Here is a 19,297-nt window from a genome sequence, read left to right as displayed (position 1 = left end):
CTTACTGCTGGCATCCTTCATAGTGGATAACTCATGACTTTAACTGGAGATCAGAAATGAACACCAGCCCCCATTGATGGCAATTTCCATTTAAAATTGTGTAATAATGTATCACACAACTACATGAATGAAGATCTCATTTACACCTGAAGATTGCTTTGTACTTGTAAAAGTACTATTTCAGTGTGTTCTAATAAATTTAGTTTGCAAATTAAGAGAGGTAGACTGAAAATGTAATATAGATTTACTAAAATCTCGGGTGTAAATTTAAACATTAAGCTAATGTAAAAATGTAAAACATGAATACCAGGACACTTGCAATAGCTATATGCAAGTCAGTACAAATTGCAGGTGCTCGAAATATAGTCACTAAATATAAAAATTATTACAATAGAAAAACATCAATAAACACAAAACAAATAACCTACGAAGAATAAAACATTAACCTTGGCATGGTATTCATATGCTCATTGGCATTAGTGCCAGGAATAATAAATGGAGGGAAACAGCAACCAAAAAAGAAGGTATGTGCACTTCCCCTAATTTATTTCTTTCCAGATTAATACAGGTCTTTATTTTAGAAAAACAAAACAAGGAAATTACCTATTTGTTTTAAGACCAAGACTTTGCAGCAGTAACATTTAAAACTCATGTGAATAGTTCAAAAGAAAATAATGATCTTATTACAGTTACTCAAGTTTCTGGAAGCCTCAAATACTATAAATTCAGAGAAAAAAACCCTTATACTATCAATAACAACTACAGTACAATGCTGTAATATGTATTATAAATAACACAAATAGAACCAGGTCTATGCCTGTTTCTCATCATGACAAAAGGCATTAGCAAGAAAAGTAACAAAAACACTGGAACGGGCAAGGACTTAAATCTCATGTTCAGAGAATGAAAGATGGAAAGAGGTGTGAAACACGTGCTACATATTTTCTGAAATACTTTCTACAGGTTATTTATTCCTAGGGAGCATTGCATGCAAAGAGGATGATTTGTTTCTCAGGAGTACATTTGATCTTGCCAATGATTCCTCTGTTGTTACTTAAAACACCTTTCTGGGAATGGATTGTCTAGAGAAACCAATCCAGTTGACAGCTCTGCCTCAAGCACAAAAGGAGCAGTCATTTCTCTTGTAGTCTCAGTTTGATAACGTACCTGTTTTACAAAAAATTCAAATCGCCAATTCCTTTCCATAGCATTTTTTTTGTCTGTTCTGTGCACTTCAGGCAATTGCAGGGCATATTCCTCATGCGCTATGCCTTCAGTTCAAGCACACACATTATTTTATCCTTCCCAGCTTCTGAAAAAGTCATAGCTTTTTTAGCTGTTGTTTGTTTTTTTTTAAATTTCCTCAAGTAAAAGCGCAAGGAAGCTAAACCTACACGCAAGACTGGAGCTTTAGCATTCTGCACTGCTGCAGCCCATTACAAGAACAATTTAAAATATTTTATGTGTTAGAGACTGCACCAAGAATTCCAAGGAAGCTTTCAGATGGAGCCAGCCTTGATCTTACCTGTCCTGTATCCTGTGTTGTTGAGGTATACTGCAAACGTACGTATTTCATGCTGAGCCTGCCAGGACGGAGAAGAACAGTTCTCATTGTTGGTGTAAGTGTTGTGGTTGTGGACGTACTTCCCCGTAAGAATAGAGGAGCGAGACGGGCAGCACATGGGTGTTGTCACGAAGGCATTGATGAAATGAGCACCTCCGTGTTCCATGATCCGCCTTGTTTTATTCATCACTTGCATAGAACCTGGAAGAAGGAAACCATCTCAAAATTATTTTTTTGTTTCAGTCACAAGAGCTAACAGAGAGTGCTCACATATTACATCAGAGACCAGAATGAAGTGCAGGTAGTAAGGGCACTGTCATCTCATAGCGAACCCAAATCCAAGGAGATTATTCTGTCCCCCTCTAGTGAAGTTCTCCCATTGTTTTAAGGACCAAATATGATGTCCTAAGTCAAGATGTGACTCAAATCTGTTGACATAGATCATAATGCTTTTTTATTTCTCTCTAAGCTCAAGATTTACCACTGTAACGATCTGCACCATCTGTGCAGCCTTTCTGGAGCAACTAGTACTGTTCCAGTAGGTTAAAGGGAAGAACCAGTGTGAATTAGGCTGAAACAATGTGGCCTGAGGGCGAAATTAACTTTGTGCAGCAACCCTGACCAAAGTTCGCGTACTCCTGAGGCATTATTTAATCCCTGGTTTCAGATGATGCCTGATGCCTTTTGTGCCAGCCTTCCACAAACTGCTGAGGGTTGTTATCACAGAACCATTGAGTTTGGACAATTATTTAGTCCAACCCCCTGCTCAAGCAGGGTCTGCTAGAGTTGTTCTCTAGATAAAACGTTCTTTTCCCTAATGTGAGGTATTAGCAGGTATTGATTTCTGTAACTTGCACTGAACCAAAGACAAAGTAAAGCCCTCGTAATAATTTCCATAACAATCCCACAGAGTTCCATCTACCCACCTGATCCGTTTTGACAACTGTTACCTAAAATTCTCTAGATTTTCTTGGACTTGGTTCTGCAGAATCAGATTTTTAGATGACTACTGGGGACAGGTAACACCGTGTAATTTATAACCATCATTTAAAAACAAACAAGCAAGTTTAATTGGCAGGGACTTGGATGAATTGGGGTAACGGGAGCAAAAGTCTTATTGCCAACAATTACTAAAAGCCCCACTGCTGCCAAATGGCGGTTCTGTTTCCTATTTAATAAAAGGCCTTGGACAAAGACTGGGTCTTTACCATAGACATACACCTAGAGAAATGTGGATCCATACCAAAGTTCTTCCTGCACGCAGAAACACCAAGGATCAGGAGAAAAGACGACTTTAGTGTCCCTCATCAGAATGAGTTATACTTGATCTAAGAAGAATTTCCATTTTCCAAAGTACCTGTCATCAGCATGAGCTTGCAAAGGAGAGTGAACCTTTCCATCACCAACCCTCCCTTCTTGTTATGAGCAGGGAAAGCCAACAGACAACACGGAGATGAAGGTATGGGCTCATGCTGGAGAAGGGTTGGGGCTAACTTACGCGAGGTTGAGTTGGGTTAATAGTTCAGCTTTAATCAATGCATCCTGCAACCATCTGGCACAAACTGTATGTTTTTTCTGTCAATAATGGATTTAGGTTTCTTCTAAGCTCTTTAGGCAGGGATTTCATTATGAAATTGCAACAGTAAGTCTGTTTGATACAGGGCACATTGATATAACCAGGAGTCAAAAACTAGAGGGAAAATGGTCATAAGCCACATATGAAATCTGACTCTCTGGCACCATGAAGGATGGCTAATTGCTACTGTAGGTCACTTCACCTAAAAAACTGCCATGGTATTAGTTTTCTTGAGATCATTTTATTGGAATGAATATAAAAAAAAAAAAAAAATTTGTTTGTGCATTTCTCAGGTCAGATGACATCTATGTCATACCATTTTGTGACAAGAACCAAGACAGGTTATTGCACTCCACCTGTAGAACTTCCTAAACTTTACATATTCAAAAAGAAGTTCCTGGAGAAAGCAAGATTTTTTGTTTCTGTAACTGTAGGATGGGTGTTAGTGCTCAAAGGCACTACAAAGGCACTAACACCACCAGTTAACAACTATATCAGTCGATTATACATTATGTGAGCCTGAAAACTGCGGCCGTTTCCTCTGTGCTGTCTTATGAGCTAGCCCAAGCATAAATAGACAGACTGAAAGAATGTTTTGTCATCCCAATATTAAAACACAATTTAACAATGCCTTTAAATGACAGAGGCATCTGTGCACAAATAACAGTACATGTTAAGACTCCCCTTGGGGACAGTAACCTTCTTTAATAAAACTGCTGTAATGACAAGGTCCTATATATCAACAGTCTTTAATACAAAAACATATGATCTAATCCGCTTCCCCAGCTTGAGAACTAATACAGAGTGACAGATCAGTGGAAGGTAAAAACCCAGCATTCTCTTCTGTACAGTCTTAAATAGGCCAGCTTTAAATATTTTAAACAGCATTAAACCAGCCAACCAAAACTTATTTTCTTCAGCTTGCCTCCAATACAAACATAGAATTGTGAGAAAAAGTAGAAATTGGTCTTTCCGTAGCAGAAGATTAGTTATGTGTTAATCAGCAACTGGAACCTCACCAAATCACCTCTGGAGTTGGAAAACCTTCTAGAGTTTCATTAGTGGATGTACCAAGGGAAGTCATGCTTTGAAGTTTCACTATTTAATTTCGAAAATGTTCTGTTACCTGTCTAAACCCACCGATACTAAATAAAAATAATTTAGTAGTTAAATGTGAAATTTCTACACTATTAAAAAATAATCTGTTGGACTACTGTGAAAATATGAAAGTTTAATCAATTTGATGCATTCAAGCTGTTTGCTGAGCAAAGTGATGCAAAAGCTAGGTTGAAATTCCACTTGAGATGTGTGTGGTATCCTTAACTTTGCTTAGTATGTCTTCTCAGTTCACTTTAGGGATAAGGCTGACGTTTTCACTAATATTAATGGAGAAAATATACCAGTTGTTTATGAAATAATATTGACTTTCCCAATAGTTGTGCCTTGTTGTCAGAGGCCATAGTTTACATGGGTTTTCAGGAGCTTCAGCTGTTAAGAACTTGCATTAACTCCTAAGTCATTCAGTCGACTCTGAAGTACAATTTAAGAGGAGATGTCCATATGCAGGTAAGTTAACTGAACCCCACAATGTTAATTAACTATCCCCTAAAGCCTTTTATTTTTATCCTATTCGAACCACATTAGATACCCTTTTCACATCTTCATTTCCTTGTTTTCTCCTCACGCTGAATTTTAACGAAGGTTTAAGGCCCTAATCTCCACATATGATAACTAAGAAAAATTATCTTATGTGCCACTTTTCGTAGATTTTCAGAGGAAGACGTAGGAACATACAAATCACCTCTCACTCAGATTTCTCTAACATGGCTGAAGTATCTTCTAAATAATCATATCTTTCTCCAGCTATAAGTTAATGAAATAAGCTGGTTTGTAAAACCATAGTAATATGGTAGGTAAACCTAAAAAAAAAATGGAGATGCTGAGTACATCACCATTATACTAACCTGTACTTAAATGGCTCTAAGGGGGGGGGGGGGGGGGGGGGGAGTTCTTTATTTCCAATTACTTCTTTCTCCTCATCAGTATATTCCTCTTCTTTATATTTTGCTTGTCAGTATAACTGCTTTGATTAGAGTCAACCAAGTGTGTATTTCAGTAGTTCTTAGTGTTCTCATTTGTCTTCTCCTATTTGTATCTGTTACAATATACACTCGTTCTCCCTTGACCTGGAGATTCTGCATCCTTTTCATCAGCCCCACATCAGTCTCTTTGTTTTTTCAATACAAGGCTGAGATTTGGTTTCCCAAGTGAAACTCATGATTAACAGTAGTGCAAATTTATAAAATAAAAGGGGAGGGGGGAAAAAAAAGGGGAAAAAAAATAATAGAAAAGCTGTACTCCTTTCCTGAAAGGACAACATTCTCTTTCTGGTAAACTCCACCTGCTACTGGTACGTTGTTAGATCTATCTAAAATTAAAAAAGGAAAGGCTGTTAAGAGGACTTGAGATTGTACTGTCTTGTCTTCCCTTTTGTCTCAAAGGTAGCCACAAAAGAACAATGAAAGCTACAACATGCATCAGTTACACAATATTCTTAGAAACAGATGAAATCTTACAGTTATGCACAGCATTCTCTGCTACCTTGTCATTGCTTCCAAGTTTTCCTTAGCTTTATTTGTAATTCACATCTTGTTTCCATCTTCCTTAAATGCATTAACCACAATCCCCACAAATGGCAATGTTGATTAACTTGGACAAGTCACCAGACAACAGACAAGAATAAAAATTAATTCAAACAAATATTGGGTCTCACAAAGCCATTAGTGGCAAATGACGAATATCAAATCTCAGCTTCATCAAATGGATTTTCCTTAGTTAGACCCTAATTTGTATGGACACATGCCTATTATGCTTGAAATTGGAAAGCATCAGATTATCAAAGAGAAATATACTGCCCAAAGGACTTAGACAATTGCATCAGAAACAAGCAGGCTAGCATAAAATAGAAGATGATAAATTTTTTAGGACCACCTTCTGAGACTGCAAGATAATGTACTTTGGTTCTTTTGGATATACATTATTGAAACTACTTTACTTGTGATCCAAATAACCATTTAAAAAAAAAAAGTGATGACAACAACATCATCTTCTGATCCTACTAATTTGAACTGCATTTGTATTTGGTGGGGTTATGGACATAGCAGGCTTTCTCACCATCTTTGAGAAGAATCTGACATCTGTGATGCCGCAGACATGCAGTAATACTGATAAAAAGCATTACTTTTTATCATCTGTAGCATCTGTAAGAATGCTGCCATGATGCTGTGATTAACTTCTCAACTGGATGAGTAAGTGTAGAAGTAATAAAAGCTGACTAACTTTACTATTGTGTTCTCTTCCTTCTGTGAGGTCTCTTTTCCCATTTTTCTCATCCATACTAGAAATTTGATCCAGTAACTGTCAAAAAAACCCACCAGACCATACATGCACAAGCTCTCATCTTTCAGATGGTCCAAGCTTTATTATACTCACTTAAAAGCATATTTCTGATGCAAAATTATTAATGTAAACTGGTTTGTATTAATAGCTTCTCCTAACTACAGACAACATTTGGTAAACACAAGCTTGTTCAGGTAACGGAACAACCCCCAAAATCCGGCAGTTAATTCATTATTCCAAATCATTAGGCAAAGCATGTGTTTAATCTTCATCTCCTTTCTTCAACAATTAACACAGGGCTGAATAACACAGTAGAACCTTTTCATACTAAGTGATTTCGGTCAGTAATTAACTAGACATCTAAATGGACAATACCAAGAATAGTACGACTATGTTAGGTAACATTTAAGTAATTAAAATTAAAATTGTCTATGTAATGAATGCCTGCAATTACACAAAAAAATTTGTGTAATTACATGGTGCAATAATCAGTTATGAATTTAAACCTACTGCTTTGGCATGTAGCTTCCCAGGTTATACTTGCAATTGCCCGAAGCATAGTTTAGGTCTCCAGATGAAGACAGATAGGCAGGAATCTCACGTTTCCACAGAAACAGGAAGTTTGACAGTTTAAGTTGAGACTAACTTCTGCTGTCCCTGAATTGCATGCAGACAGAAAATACTTTCTACATAAGGGTAAGTTTACAATTCTGCTACTTGCTCTTCCTATCACTTTTCACACTGAAAAAAGAAGGTAATTATTTTGAACACAAGAACCTAGCTTCAAGGAAAAGCAGTGCCATACTAATTAGCTAAAATTCTCCTTATGTTGGGCTCTTACCAAGTTCTACATCCTGATCATCAGTAAGAACAAGGATGATGTTTGGGCGGATGTTTCTACGGTCTCTTTGAAATCTTCCCTTCAGACGCTGATTTAACAGGAAAGCTGAACTTCCATCCAACAGTGATAAAACAGTCATCATGAATAATCCAAGGACAATACTATGCTGTGCCATATTGTGCTGATTTACTGTTCTCTCTGAACAAGGTAGGTTAATGGCTTCTATTTCTTTTTTGTTTGCAGGTCTCCTATAAGGGAGAGGGAAACAAGTATTTATTTATACCTTGACCCCCCTGCCCCCCAAGGAACAGCATGGTTCTCTTCGAAGTAGTGAAAAGCAATATACTTGAAATAATCTAACTCTTAAGTAAAACAAAAACAAAACCCCACAAAAAATCCCAACCACACAATGACAAAACAACGGAATGTTTTTCTAGTGCCAGCTAGAAGCAGAAATTTGAAAAATTCACAGTTCATAAGCTGTTACCAACGTAGGCAATGAAGTTTTGCTCTATGCTTAAACTTAGCAGGAAGTTCAAGGATTTAGCACGGTATCAAACTCTCACTTTTGTTTTGATACATATAAAAAGCAATTTTCTTCCTTAAGGTTCTGGGATATTTCAAAATGACATTTTTGTTTACTGCATTAAAAATGCAGATGCTCAAGACCTCCCTTTCCCCCCCTACGTCTATCCACATTTTCAAACAGGACTGTGGTAAAATCTACCGAGTTAACAACACGTTTGAAAATTCACAGAGGATCCTCAGATAGAAACTTGTTACACACCGATATAACTTACAAATTTCATTAGAGTGCAGAGCTGCCCAGATCTTGGAACTATGGCATGATACCGTTTGAAGTCTACTAGAGCTTTGATGTTAGAATCATTAGCGTGATATCCCTTCAGCATTTCTGTTGGTTTCCAAGATTAATTAAAAAAAATAAAATTATTATTAATGAACGCATTTGAAGGCCCATTACTGCAAATGTTTGGGAATGGATGCACCAAAATGATCTGCACTGCCTACGCCTTCTCTCCATCAGAAATATAATGCCCCAAAATAGGTTGTTTGCAAAACAGAGCACGTCTAACTGGCACTGCTCCTGTCAATGAGCCAGTAAAAAATTCTTCGTGATTCCTACAAAGAGATTCCAAGAAATGAGCAAGCATGCTGAGGAATTTTTGAAATCATAGTTTTCATTGGTGATCTTCTGGTATAAAGGGATTTTCTCTTTCTTTCAGAAGTCAAAGTAACAGTATGAAACTGGATTGAAAATATCAAGTACTAATTATTTCATCAGATCCAGTGATCAATGAGTCAGTTCTTGATGAATTCCCTACTTGCTGCCTGCTTTTCCTGGGTTTGTGCCAACGATCTCTTGTAATGCAGTGAAAAAAAAATCAATTAAAAATGACACGAGGGAGACTATCTGCTTTTTGTAAAGACCAGAAATGCCTGGCTAGAAAGAACTTAGCACTGTGTGTTTTACCCAAAGAAATACATTGGCTGTTCTGTCCTTAAAGCCACATGGGAAAACATTTTTCCTCCAGTAGATTATTTCTTAGCCACATTATTACTTCATCTCTGTCAGCGTCTGTTCTTTGAGATAAACTTTGATTAAGAAAGTTCTCATGCAATAGCAAAACCACTGGTCTGAAAAATTATACTCTGCTTCTATGCTTATTTAAGAAATGCATATTGAATTTTCATATAAGTCAACAGATACGTAGCTATAGTATGATGCAATATTTATTAAGGCTGCTTTCCAGAAATGTACACTACTAGGGTTTTGAGGAAATGAAAAATCCTTCTCCCTTACTAGTCTCTCCAGTGAGTTTCACAGGCAGGTGAAATTAACTTTTTTCATAGTAACTAAAAATCGATTTTAAATATCCTAGCACTTGTTCCAATGGGTTGAGAAAAAGTCCAACTTCCTAAGTTTACATACACATACAGCTTTAGTACCTCTGCTGCTGCTCAGAGATTCGCCACACTATAGCAGAAGAAACACCGACAAATCCTATCAATTTTCATTCCTTGTACTCCGAATTCCATCTGCAGCAGTACAACTAGGAAGAACCATGTCAGATTCAATGCATTGCTACTGTCCAGAGTAGTCAAAAGCAGCTTGAAAGGCAAACCTGGATCTGGTTCAAAAGGGGAAGGGGGGGAAAAAAAAAAAGTTAGTTTAGCAGGCACATATTCCTGGACACCAGCCTTCTGCAGGAGAGGGCAGAGACATAGCTTCTGCTCTTCAGAAATTACTCCATTCGTACTTCTGTTTGGAAAAAAAAATAAAATAAACTGACAACACAGTTGTTTTCATTACACACAAACATTTTGCTGAAGGTCTAAAAGTTAATGTAGTCTTTTTTCAGCTCTATACTAGCCAATAGCTTCTTGGAATAATAGCATTTGCTGACTTTTTTTGCAGCATTTAGAAGGCTGTCCATTCTTGTTACATCTGCCCATAACTACACTCACTGTAGAGTACTGTGCACTTTAGTCTTCCTTGCATTTTTCTCACTTATTTTAAACAAATGCATGGAAGTAACCTCATGACCTCACTGCCTCTCTCTCCCCTCAGCCTGTCTTTTCCTCACAGATTACTGCCCCTCACTCACTTCATTGCAACTAAAACCAGAAGCTGTCCCCAGCTCAGAGAGCTACTTACCTATCTATAAAATACTTCACGTGTTCAGGGATGTACATAAATTGCTACTCCACAGTTATTTTATCCACACTTGTATATTTATGGTTAAAAGAATTAGCTACCTCTGAGAAGATACTGGGGGTGGAGGAGAGAATTTTACATCAAATGCAACAGGCATCTTCTACAAAACCTGTTATCTCCTTCTCACCCCTCTCCTCAATGAAGATTTTTCAACTATTCAGATGTGTTATGTTCCTATTATCAGGGTAAGTACTGCTGGGAACCAGCTCAAAGTATATAATTATGTGCAAAACTCATAGCAGTAACTAGGTAAGAAAATTAAGGCAATTTTAGAAAATAAGCTATTTTTTGAAGTATGTATTCATAAAAGACAGACATGCCATAACTAACAGCATATATGCAGTAAAATCTAAAAACCAGCTTCAAATAGTTTTCAGAATAGCAACAGAAAAGTCTCTTGCACGGATTGCCAGCGGTCAAATACAGATTGATTTTTTTAACCCTAGTCTTCGGTGAACTTCAAGAAATATGACATAAAGCCTCTATTAACAGTTCTTTCCCTATTTCTGTCAACAAGTTTAATCTGCAACTCATAGATAAAGGTAGAAGAGTTCCACAGCAGTGCCCCAATCTGCCTTCACTTTTAATATAGCACCCTCTGCAATGATGCATTTTGATCTGAGTGGTACAGATGGTCCACTGCTTTATGTGCCTCTGCAGGCCGTCCAGCAATATTAAAGATGCTTAATCCATAGTGGCTCTCATGAGAATTAGGTATGCCTCTTATTTTCTCCCAGATTACACACACGAACTTGACAAGTCTAGTCGCTCATATTTTATATTTAGGGAAGTGCTATCAGAGATTTATGAAATGTTCTTCAGCTGGGGCATCTAGCTGAGCTTTATTAAGCTTACAAAACCTCCTACCGGGCTGCTTTAAAGAAAGTCTGGTCCTCTTATTTTCTATGGTTTATGGTTGAGTTTAACAAGTCCCTGACTCCCTTCATAGCCTGAATTCGATACAGCTGCCTCTTTCTGTTCTTAACTCCTGCTAGAATGGGAAATAAGTATAGAGCCAAACTTAATTCTCCTGTGTGACAACACAGAACGTTACACCAAGTCACATTATAAATGCTGAGGAGACAAAACCAGACTTCAGTACATTTATTCTATTTATAAAAAAAAATGAACCAAGTTCTGTTCCCAAGTAGCATTTACACCAAGGAAAGACTTCTTTTTAATACTACCCTTAGTAATTAATGTCAGTTCTACAGCAGCACAGGCAGGATGCACAGGGATGACCTGTGTCAGTTCTATTGCCAGCTGGTATTTTTAACATGCTATTGATCAGTGTATAGCTCGGCACAGATGTAACAGGCACTGCATGCAAAACCAGTAACTGCCAGGGGCTTGCACACACTGTCACTCCCAACCCTGCTAATGCAAGTCCCAGCACAACTGTCCCATGTGCAAGCCGAGTGCAACTTCACTGAAGTCAAATAATTATGTTGTTCCTGTGTAATCCAAAGTATTATCTACTTCTTCCTGTAACAGAAAATGTAGACACGTAACAAATCAATTCTGTATCAAATGGTTAAGTTAATCCTGCTTCTAAGAAAGCTGTTCCTAGTTATGTTTACATTAACTGATTCTTTTCTAAAAAATAAGCATACTGCAAAACACTTAATATAGAATTGGTATAGCAAGTTCAACTCGCCCAGCAGCCACCACAGAACAGGGTAACAGCATGTAAGCCACACAGTGGAACTGCACAATAAGGGAAAACTGGTTAGCAAGCAGCAATACACACCTGCTCTAAAATACGGCTGCAGCCAATACCAGGTGTATTATTTAACCAGACTTAGGTGTGCCATTTGTCCAGCGTTTAAATTCATTGAAATACACAGTACTGGAGCCATTCCCTAGCAACCAACCCAATTAAAACCACTTTGCCAGTTAAACGGATTCAGCCGCGCTGCTGTTCTTTTAACTCTTGAGTCACTCCTATATCCAGGTTTGGTTATGGCAACTCCTTTTCCACCGGAGCTGTCGACCACCACTTGAAACCACTGTATTTTGTTTGTAAAAGATAAAGACATTTCTGAACGTGGATTGGGAAGAATCTTGTATGCAATCAAACAAGATTCTCAGGGGAAGTCTGGTATCAACAGTACTGCTGTAATCTAACAACATGCTGTGTTTTATTATAGTTTTATACTGATTTTTTTTTCCCCAGCCAGTCAAAAATTTGAGAGAAAATACAAAATCAAACCTCCAGTGCTAAACGTGACTCTCAAAGATTACAGTTGTGCTGATTTACCTACACAGGCTATACCTAAAGTATTTTTATTTGCAAGTATCTACAATTTCTTCAGAAGCAGTCAGGCACTGAGCTTCCAGTAGAGCACTGGATTACTATTCAGCCCTGTTCTCCTGACTCACTTTCCTTATGCTGGTGAACTCTACACCAAAGCTAAATATTTATCCCAGGGAGGCTTACTCGCATTACAGAATCTCTCCCCTACCCTGTAATTTTATTTGAAATAAAACTGAATTATAAATTAGTTATAAACTTCTATAGGACTTGATATTTTAAAAAGCATTTTAAACAGCATAATATACTTTCCACAAACCCATACTATTCCTTCTGTTAACTACTTGCATGTCGTTATTAGAGCTTCCTGGTAACACATGCAAGATTAGTTAGTCCTCAGGTAGGTTAAATTGCTATTTGGTTCCCCCAAATCCACAATAATAAAACATGCTTTTCTGTGCCACATACAATCACAACTCAGCAACAACATGAAAGAGATTACCTCCCTATTATACTTATTATCTTCGCATATTTATGAATAATGAAGGTACACAGTCTTTGACTTTAAAGATAATTATATTAACTTGTGCTAGGTACAGGGATAACCACAGACTTTCACTTCTGAAAATAGCAGAAGGGAATGAATGCAAGCGCTTGGAGATGGAAAGAACAGGTAAAAACACAATTACACAAATACATTCTACCAAGTAAACAGAATTTGTTGTAGCCACATACAGAAAAAAACCCTTCACGCTGTGTATGCACATCGGCAAACGCACACGGCCACGGCGGGCACCGTGCTCCATGTGCAGCCGCACCGCGGTCCATGTGCAAGCCCGGCGCGGGGCATCGCTCGCCTCCGGGCACCCCGTCCCGCACAGCCGCCACCCGGCGCGCCAGCGGGGCTCCGCCAGCCGGGGGCGGCCCGGACCCCCCCCGCAGGGTCAGCGGCTGCCGGGCCGGGCCGGCGGCACCCCCGCGGCCAGGAGGGCTGAAGGGCGGCGGCGCCCCCCCGGCGAGCCCCCGCCGCAAGACGGGGCCGCGGCCACCCCAAGGGCAGGACCGCCTCGCCTCCAGCCCCCGCCGGCCGGTAGCCGGCGCCGCTCGCCCGCTCTCTCGTACCACTGCACCCAACTTCCAGCCCCGCCCGTTACCTCCGCAGCAGGAGCGCGGCCAGACCTGCTCGCTGCCCGCTGCATCAGACCCTCCGCCCAGGGCCCCCACTACGGCAGCCTGGCTCGGCCTCCGGGAGCCCAGCTGCCCTCGCCGCCGTCCCCGCCGGGCTGCGGCCGCCCCCTCCAGCGCGCCAGCGCCGCCGCACACTCACCCGGGCGCCGGTGCTCTCAGCGCCCGCCCGCGGAGCCCTCTGCGCTCAGTGCCCGCCCGCGGAGGCCGGCGCCCGGCGGGGCGGGGAAGGGCATCCTCCGGCCGTGGCGCCGGGCAGCGGCCGAAGCGCGTTTCCCGAAGAAGCGTCCAGAGGAAGCGCCCGGGCGGGTGCTGCCCGCCCCCCTCTCCTTCCTCCTGTCCCTTCTTCTCGTTCTCCCGTTTAAAAAGTTCATTTACCTCGAGGATCCTCCTCCCAGGACTGACGCAATGCCCCGGCGGCGCGCAGGGGGAACCTGTTCCACCAGCCTGGGCTCGCCCCGAAGCCCAGCGGCGGCACCGCGGGCCGGCTCAGCCCCGGGCAGGAGCGGCGGGCGCAGCTCCGCGGCCCAGCGCGCAGGGCGAGGAGGGGGGGAGGCCGTTATGAGCCGTTATGAGCAAAGGGGATCGCGCAGTGCGGGGTGGGGAGGGCGAATTAAGCGCGGAGCCCCGCGCAGCCGGTCGCCCCGCTCAGCGCTGCCGGGCCGAGGGGCTGGGGGCTGCGCGGCCGCACCCGCACACCTGTGGAAGGGCAGCCCTAGGCCGGCACTGCTGGGTGCGTAATACAGACCCCCTTCCACTCATGCAGCACAAATTAAAGAACCTAATATTGACTAGTAACTAAGAAAAGCTTAACCAAGGTCTTCGATGGAGGGGCTGTGTTTGCAGCAGGTGCCATCGACGCTACTTGGCACCAGTTACATTCTACTGCAACAGAACAGCATTTGCGCAAATACCTACATAGGTACTATCTTCAGTGGATTCTTTAGGAACCTCTCAAATACATATCTTTCAAAGATACTGAATATTAACATATACTCATGTTTAAAAAACCTAAATTCTCCAGCATTCCCATGCCAATAGACAACCTGTGGTGTGTCACCCTCAGAACCTCCCAGCACCCACTACCCCATCCAATAATGAATGGCCCAGGGAGGAGGCCAACAGAGCACAGATTCCAATGTATGTCTAAGTTTATTTTGTATTTGTTTCTTTAAAATACGCATTAGAAAACATATCTGAAAACAAGAAGAACTTTAAGCCACTGTTTTTATCATAGAATGATGCTACAGTGAAAATTGTTTGTGTGGTTGAAAATGGACAGGAGACAGCCTTCCTGTGCAAGAACAACCAATGGAAGAGGAGTAAGAAACAGATTAGGAAGAGAAGATTCTATTGTTCCCTACTCGAGACAAAATACACACTTACTTAGCTGCAGAACCAGTGAAGAAATATGATGGTTCCTGAAAATGCTACAGGGAAAGGACTTGCTGTAGTTTTAAGGAAAAAAGCCAGAGCAGAATAGACCCACAGAAAGAACTACAGAGTTCTAGAAATCAATATTTTGAAAAGCAGTGCAAGATATATATATATAAAATAAAAATACCTCTGTTCCACCTATGATTTATTTGGATTTTTGCTTTAAAACAAGCATTGCCTCCAGTGACCTAATTCAGACTTTGCTGGAGAAGGCCAGTTGTCTTGAACTTTTTTTCATTGTTGGCTACGCACTTGGCTCCTCACAGACTGACCCTAAATTAGCCAAAACCTAAATGGCACAACTCCTCCAAATACCCGTGTGTCACTACTCTGGTACCAAGTGTGCTCCTGTATGGACAAGAATAAGCAACACAAGTGAAGCACTTTTATGTCAGTACAACTGCGTCCACACTAGGGGCTGCAACAGTCTAACTGTATCAGTATAAATAAACCGCTGCCTAACAGGGAGTTACGCTATACAAAAGCTGTGTGTAAAACAGGAGCTACACCTTGCTAACGTTTTGATAAAATTGTTATATTGCCTCCCGAGATAACGTTTGACCTTTTGCTAGTGACTTTCATCTCACAATAAAACAATTTTCAGACAATGCCCTGATTCTGCACATTTTAGACATGAATTAGTGTCAGATAAGGCAGCTGAGTCACTCAGAGCCAAACAGCCTTTCGGCAACAAGGCCAGGAACGCAGCATTCCCCTGCCCTAACCACAGGCCAACAGTTTGCCACCTGCAATACCCAACCTCTACAGGCTATCTCTAAAGGGACTGCAAACAGTAAGTAAGTAAACTACCAAGCCAAAAGAAAATACAATGTTTGCTACACAGTGGTCCACATTTTACTTTGGAGAAGAAAAGGGACTAGCTTCCTGCTTAAAACGTAATTTTTCTAGAGCACTATAAATGGGATTTTCCATGTTAAGAAACACATGACCTAATATAAAGCTACATTGTGAATTTTCATTAATATAAACTACAAGCAACGATACTAAACCCAGTATTAGCAATGTTAGTACAGCAATCTAAAGCTGATTTAACATCACTGGAAAATCTGTCGCAATAGATTGCTCACTTCAACAAAAGGCTATATTCACCTCACAGTGAGTGCATCTAATTTCCATTAATGTTAATGGGAGTTATGCAAGTGCATTAAAAGGATAATATACCCCCTGGCCTGAGACAACCCTGCAAAGTGAAAGGTGCTTCCTCTTGAAGAGAATGGGGTTTCCATCTCACGCATTTCAAAAGGACTTGTTCTGGCACGGTTACAAAACGGGATGGATAAGAACTATTATGCATACTTGGTGAATAGTTTCCAAAGTTAAAGCAGTTTAGTGATTTCAGCTAGTTGTCCTATTGCCAAAAATTTGAGGGATATAGATGTATTTAAACCACTGTGGTTTATTTGAAGTCTAGGGCACCAAAATCATGTGAAATTACTGGTAAAACAACGAGGTCCAAAAGCCTACTAGTGCAATGGGGAAGAAACTTCTTAGGTATCTACTTAAATGAAACAAAATCTATTCATTCACTACCTGGAAAAAGATTCCATTGGTGTATATGGATCATCACAACTAATCAGGAGTTCAGAAGACATCATGCAAAAGCAAGATCATACCCTTTCACTTACACACCAGAGCTTTTTCCCTATGTATCACCAACTGTACTTCAGATCTCTTTCACAGTGTGCCATTGAACTGCTTGGAGTTATTTTACTGTACCTCAAATAATGAATGTTGCCTATTATCTAAATAATTTGTCTAAAAAAATTATCCCAGGATATACACCTATTAAAAATAGGAAAACAGACATGCAGGCATTTCTTTAAATATCATCACATAACTATCTGCATCATTAGGCACAAATTCCTACAGAAATTTAATCTACAGCTTCTCTGCCCACCTTACTTTCAAGCAATGTGGCATAGAAAAATACACTGAACAATGCATGTTGGACTGTTAGCTAAACCATGGATTTGCACGTAACGGGAATGAGCAACTTTGCTCCAGGTGGCAGATAGTGGGGATCCACACCACTATCTTCGATTCAGTTTTAAGACAACAGCTGAAACTCAAGGGTGTAACAAGCACTCATGGGGGGCTGTGCTCCCCATAATGGAGCATGTCAGCAACAGAGAGAAGCAAATTCTGGGAAATGAAAAGACAGTCAGAGAGTCCAAAATCATTAAAAAACCACCCCAGAAATAGAAGATAGGCAACACGCTGCGCAAGGCATGTCTTTTTCTGTTGCCAAATATATTGTGCTTTCAGAGCCTGAATATTGTTCTCACATTACATGAAATAGAAGAGCTGGCTTTCACATTTTTACATACTTCAGTCAATGCCTTCCAACGCTTCTTCAGACTTGCTAATCTTCATCTTTATAGTAACTACATTTGCAAACCTCTCAAACCATAAGTCATTTTGATTTCTGCCCTCTGCTTTCATATTTTTTAATGTATACACACATGCTCTGAGCCATCTTTAAAGACTTAGAAATAAAGCCAGCAACAGAATCTGATCTCCCTTGCTTTTCCTGTCTGATTTATTATAGTAATCAGTCCAGAGTTATACTAATTAACACTGGTCATAGCCCTTATGGCCAGTATAGAGTTTAATTTTTTACTTCTTTAAAGAACTGCATTTCAGTTGCATAAAGTGTGTAAATACTACTTTGACAACAACTAATCAGAAGGCATGAACAGCACAACTCACTCCACTCCTTGATCTGTCACATTGCATGCATTCTATATTGCAGACTCCAGCCCCATATAGGTTTGTGGGCAATTGCTCCACTTCTATCATTTAAAGTCAAGTTGTACTTTCTATAAATATGCAATCACATTATGGAGGAATATGTTTTATATGTTTTGAGGTACCACGAAAGTGGAAAAGGGGAACACAGCTAAGAAAAGTAAAGGAGAAGGGAAAAATTCACTTTCCTTGATTGATCCAAATGCTAAGCAAAGAAACGTGTTATAGTCTTCTGTGTGACAATAAAGATTAAATTACAGTATACTGTATGAATTTAGTTACAACTATGAGTTTACAGTGTGTCAAGACAATGTAACTCTAGTTTAAGGTTAACCAAATGAATTTTTATCATAACTCACAACAGTGGATGCAAGTTACTTAGAAAAATATTGAAGCAGCAAAGATGATCTGGAAGTTGTAACAGTTACAAAAGTAACATCCCAATGCACTGATAAAAGTGATAGTTTACAAAACTAATCTTTCCTGGAAAGCCAAACAGAAATTCATAAGAAAACACTATCAGAGTGATCCTGAAGTTCACATACAAAATTAAAATTAATATTTGTGTTCTGAGCATTAATGTTATTAAAAAGGCTCCAAGATGCATCTGAAGATCTATACAGAAAATGTAAATTCAATGAACCATTATTGGTCACAGCCTACATAAAGAAGAAAAGAGAACAGTGGTGCAAAAAGCAGGCCTCCTTTTTGCCATTTATAAATAAATTACCCTTAGAATAGCTGCTTGAAAGCCAACAATGACTTAATTTATTTTAATAAAGAATTTTTCTTTTCATAAAGAGGTGGCATGTTTTTGTTGTTGTGGGTTCCCCCCCCCAGTACATCCTGATCGAATTTTCCCTTCTAGGCTTTCCACACATTTTAGTATGGTGCTCAGGCTGCCTCCTGTTCTGATACCTGGATATTGAAAACGTATGGATATGGAGCACTGGGACAATAATAAACTGAACATACTGTTTAACTAATGATTAGCTGAAATCTCAGCACAAGTCAGTATATGATACAAAATGTAAAAAACTATTATATTTTGCTTTTACTAAAACTTCTCTTAGAGAAGTCTATAGTCATTGCCCTTCTTTAAATTCCTAAGAAAATAGTATATTATGTAATGATAAGATACTCTGTGACCATCTAATAACAATTATGCTCTAATTTGAAAGTATTAGAGCAGAAAAACATATAATCTACTGATACGGGATGAATAGAGCAGCGGGCCTCACTTAATACAACACTACAGTGTCCACTCTTTTCTGTGGCCCACTGTGCATTTCACGTTAGTTGAGGATCTGTTTGCATGACCACATTATCCCCATCTATCTCCAGTAGAGCAGTCCTGGCACCCTGAATGGTCACCTTCATGTCTTGCCTCTGATCAGCTCCCAGGTTGGTGCAGGCATCCAGTGTATGCCCTGTACCCTTCACTGTACAAAGGTTCAGTTCGCAAGTTTTAGGTACCAATTAATTTGCTACACCTGCAGCAGAAATTGCCTTCCTTACAAATAACTATTCTGTAG

The 19,297-nt window shown here is 39.9% G+C and overlaps 1 protein-coding gene across 14 annotated transcripts in view; it reads right to left on the bottom strand.

Moving 5' to 3' along the window:
• The window catches only part of SULF2 (sulfatase 2), a 162,600-nt gene that overhangs the window by 58,600 nt on the left and 84,703 nt on the right, over positions 1–19,297 (bottom strand). For 6 of the 14 annotated variants that reach the window (XR_005829991.1, XM_040609309.1, XM_040609308.1 and 3 more), the window contains 3 exons: positions 9,349–9,530; positions 7,381–7,628; positions 1,526–1,765 (listed from right to left, as the gene is read on the bottom strand). Coding sequence is in view for 13 of the 14 variants with exons in the window: in XM_040609309.1 (XP_040465243.1) it covers positions 1,526–1,765; positions 7,381–7,555 (415 nt within the window). In the remaining variant the exon portion in view is untranslated. Of the gene's footprint in view, positions 1–1,525; positions 1,766–7,380; positions 7,629–8,180; positions 8,268–9,348; positions 9,531–13,525; positions 13,660–13,698; positions 13,907–13,934; positions 14,065–19,297 lie in introns of those variants that run through there. The other 8 variants (XM_040609313.1, XM_040609314.1, XM_040609310.1 and 5 more) reach the window with 7 other exon arrangements.

The sequence above is a fragment of the Falco naumanni genome, chromosome 10 (genome assembly GCF_017639655.2).
Source record: "Falco naumanni isolate bFalNau1 chromosome 10, bFalNau1.pat, whole genome shotgun sequence".
NCBI classification, from domain to species: Eukaryota; Metazoa; Chordata; class Aves; order Falconiformes; family Falconidae; genus Falco; species Falco naumanni.
This window is presented reverse-complemented; position numbering and strand designations above follow the sequence as displayed.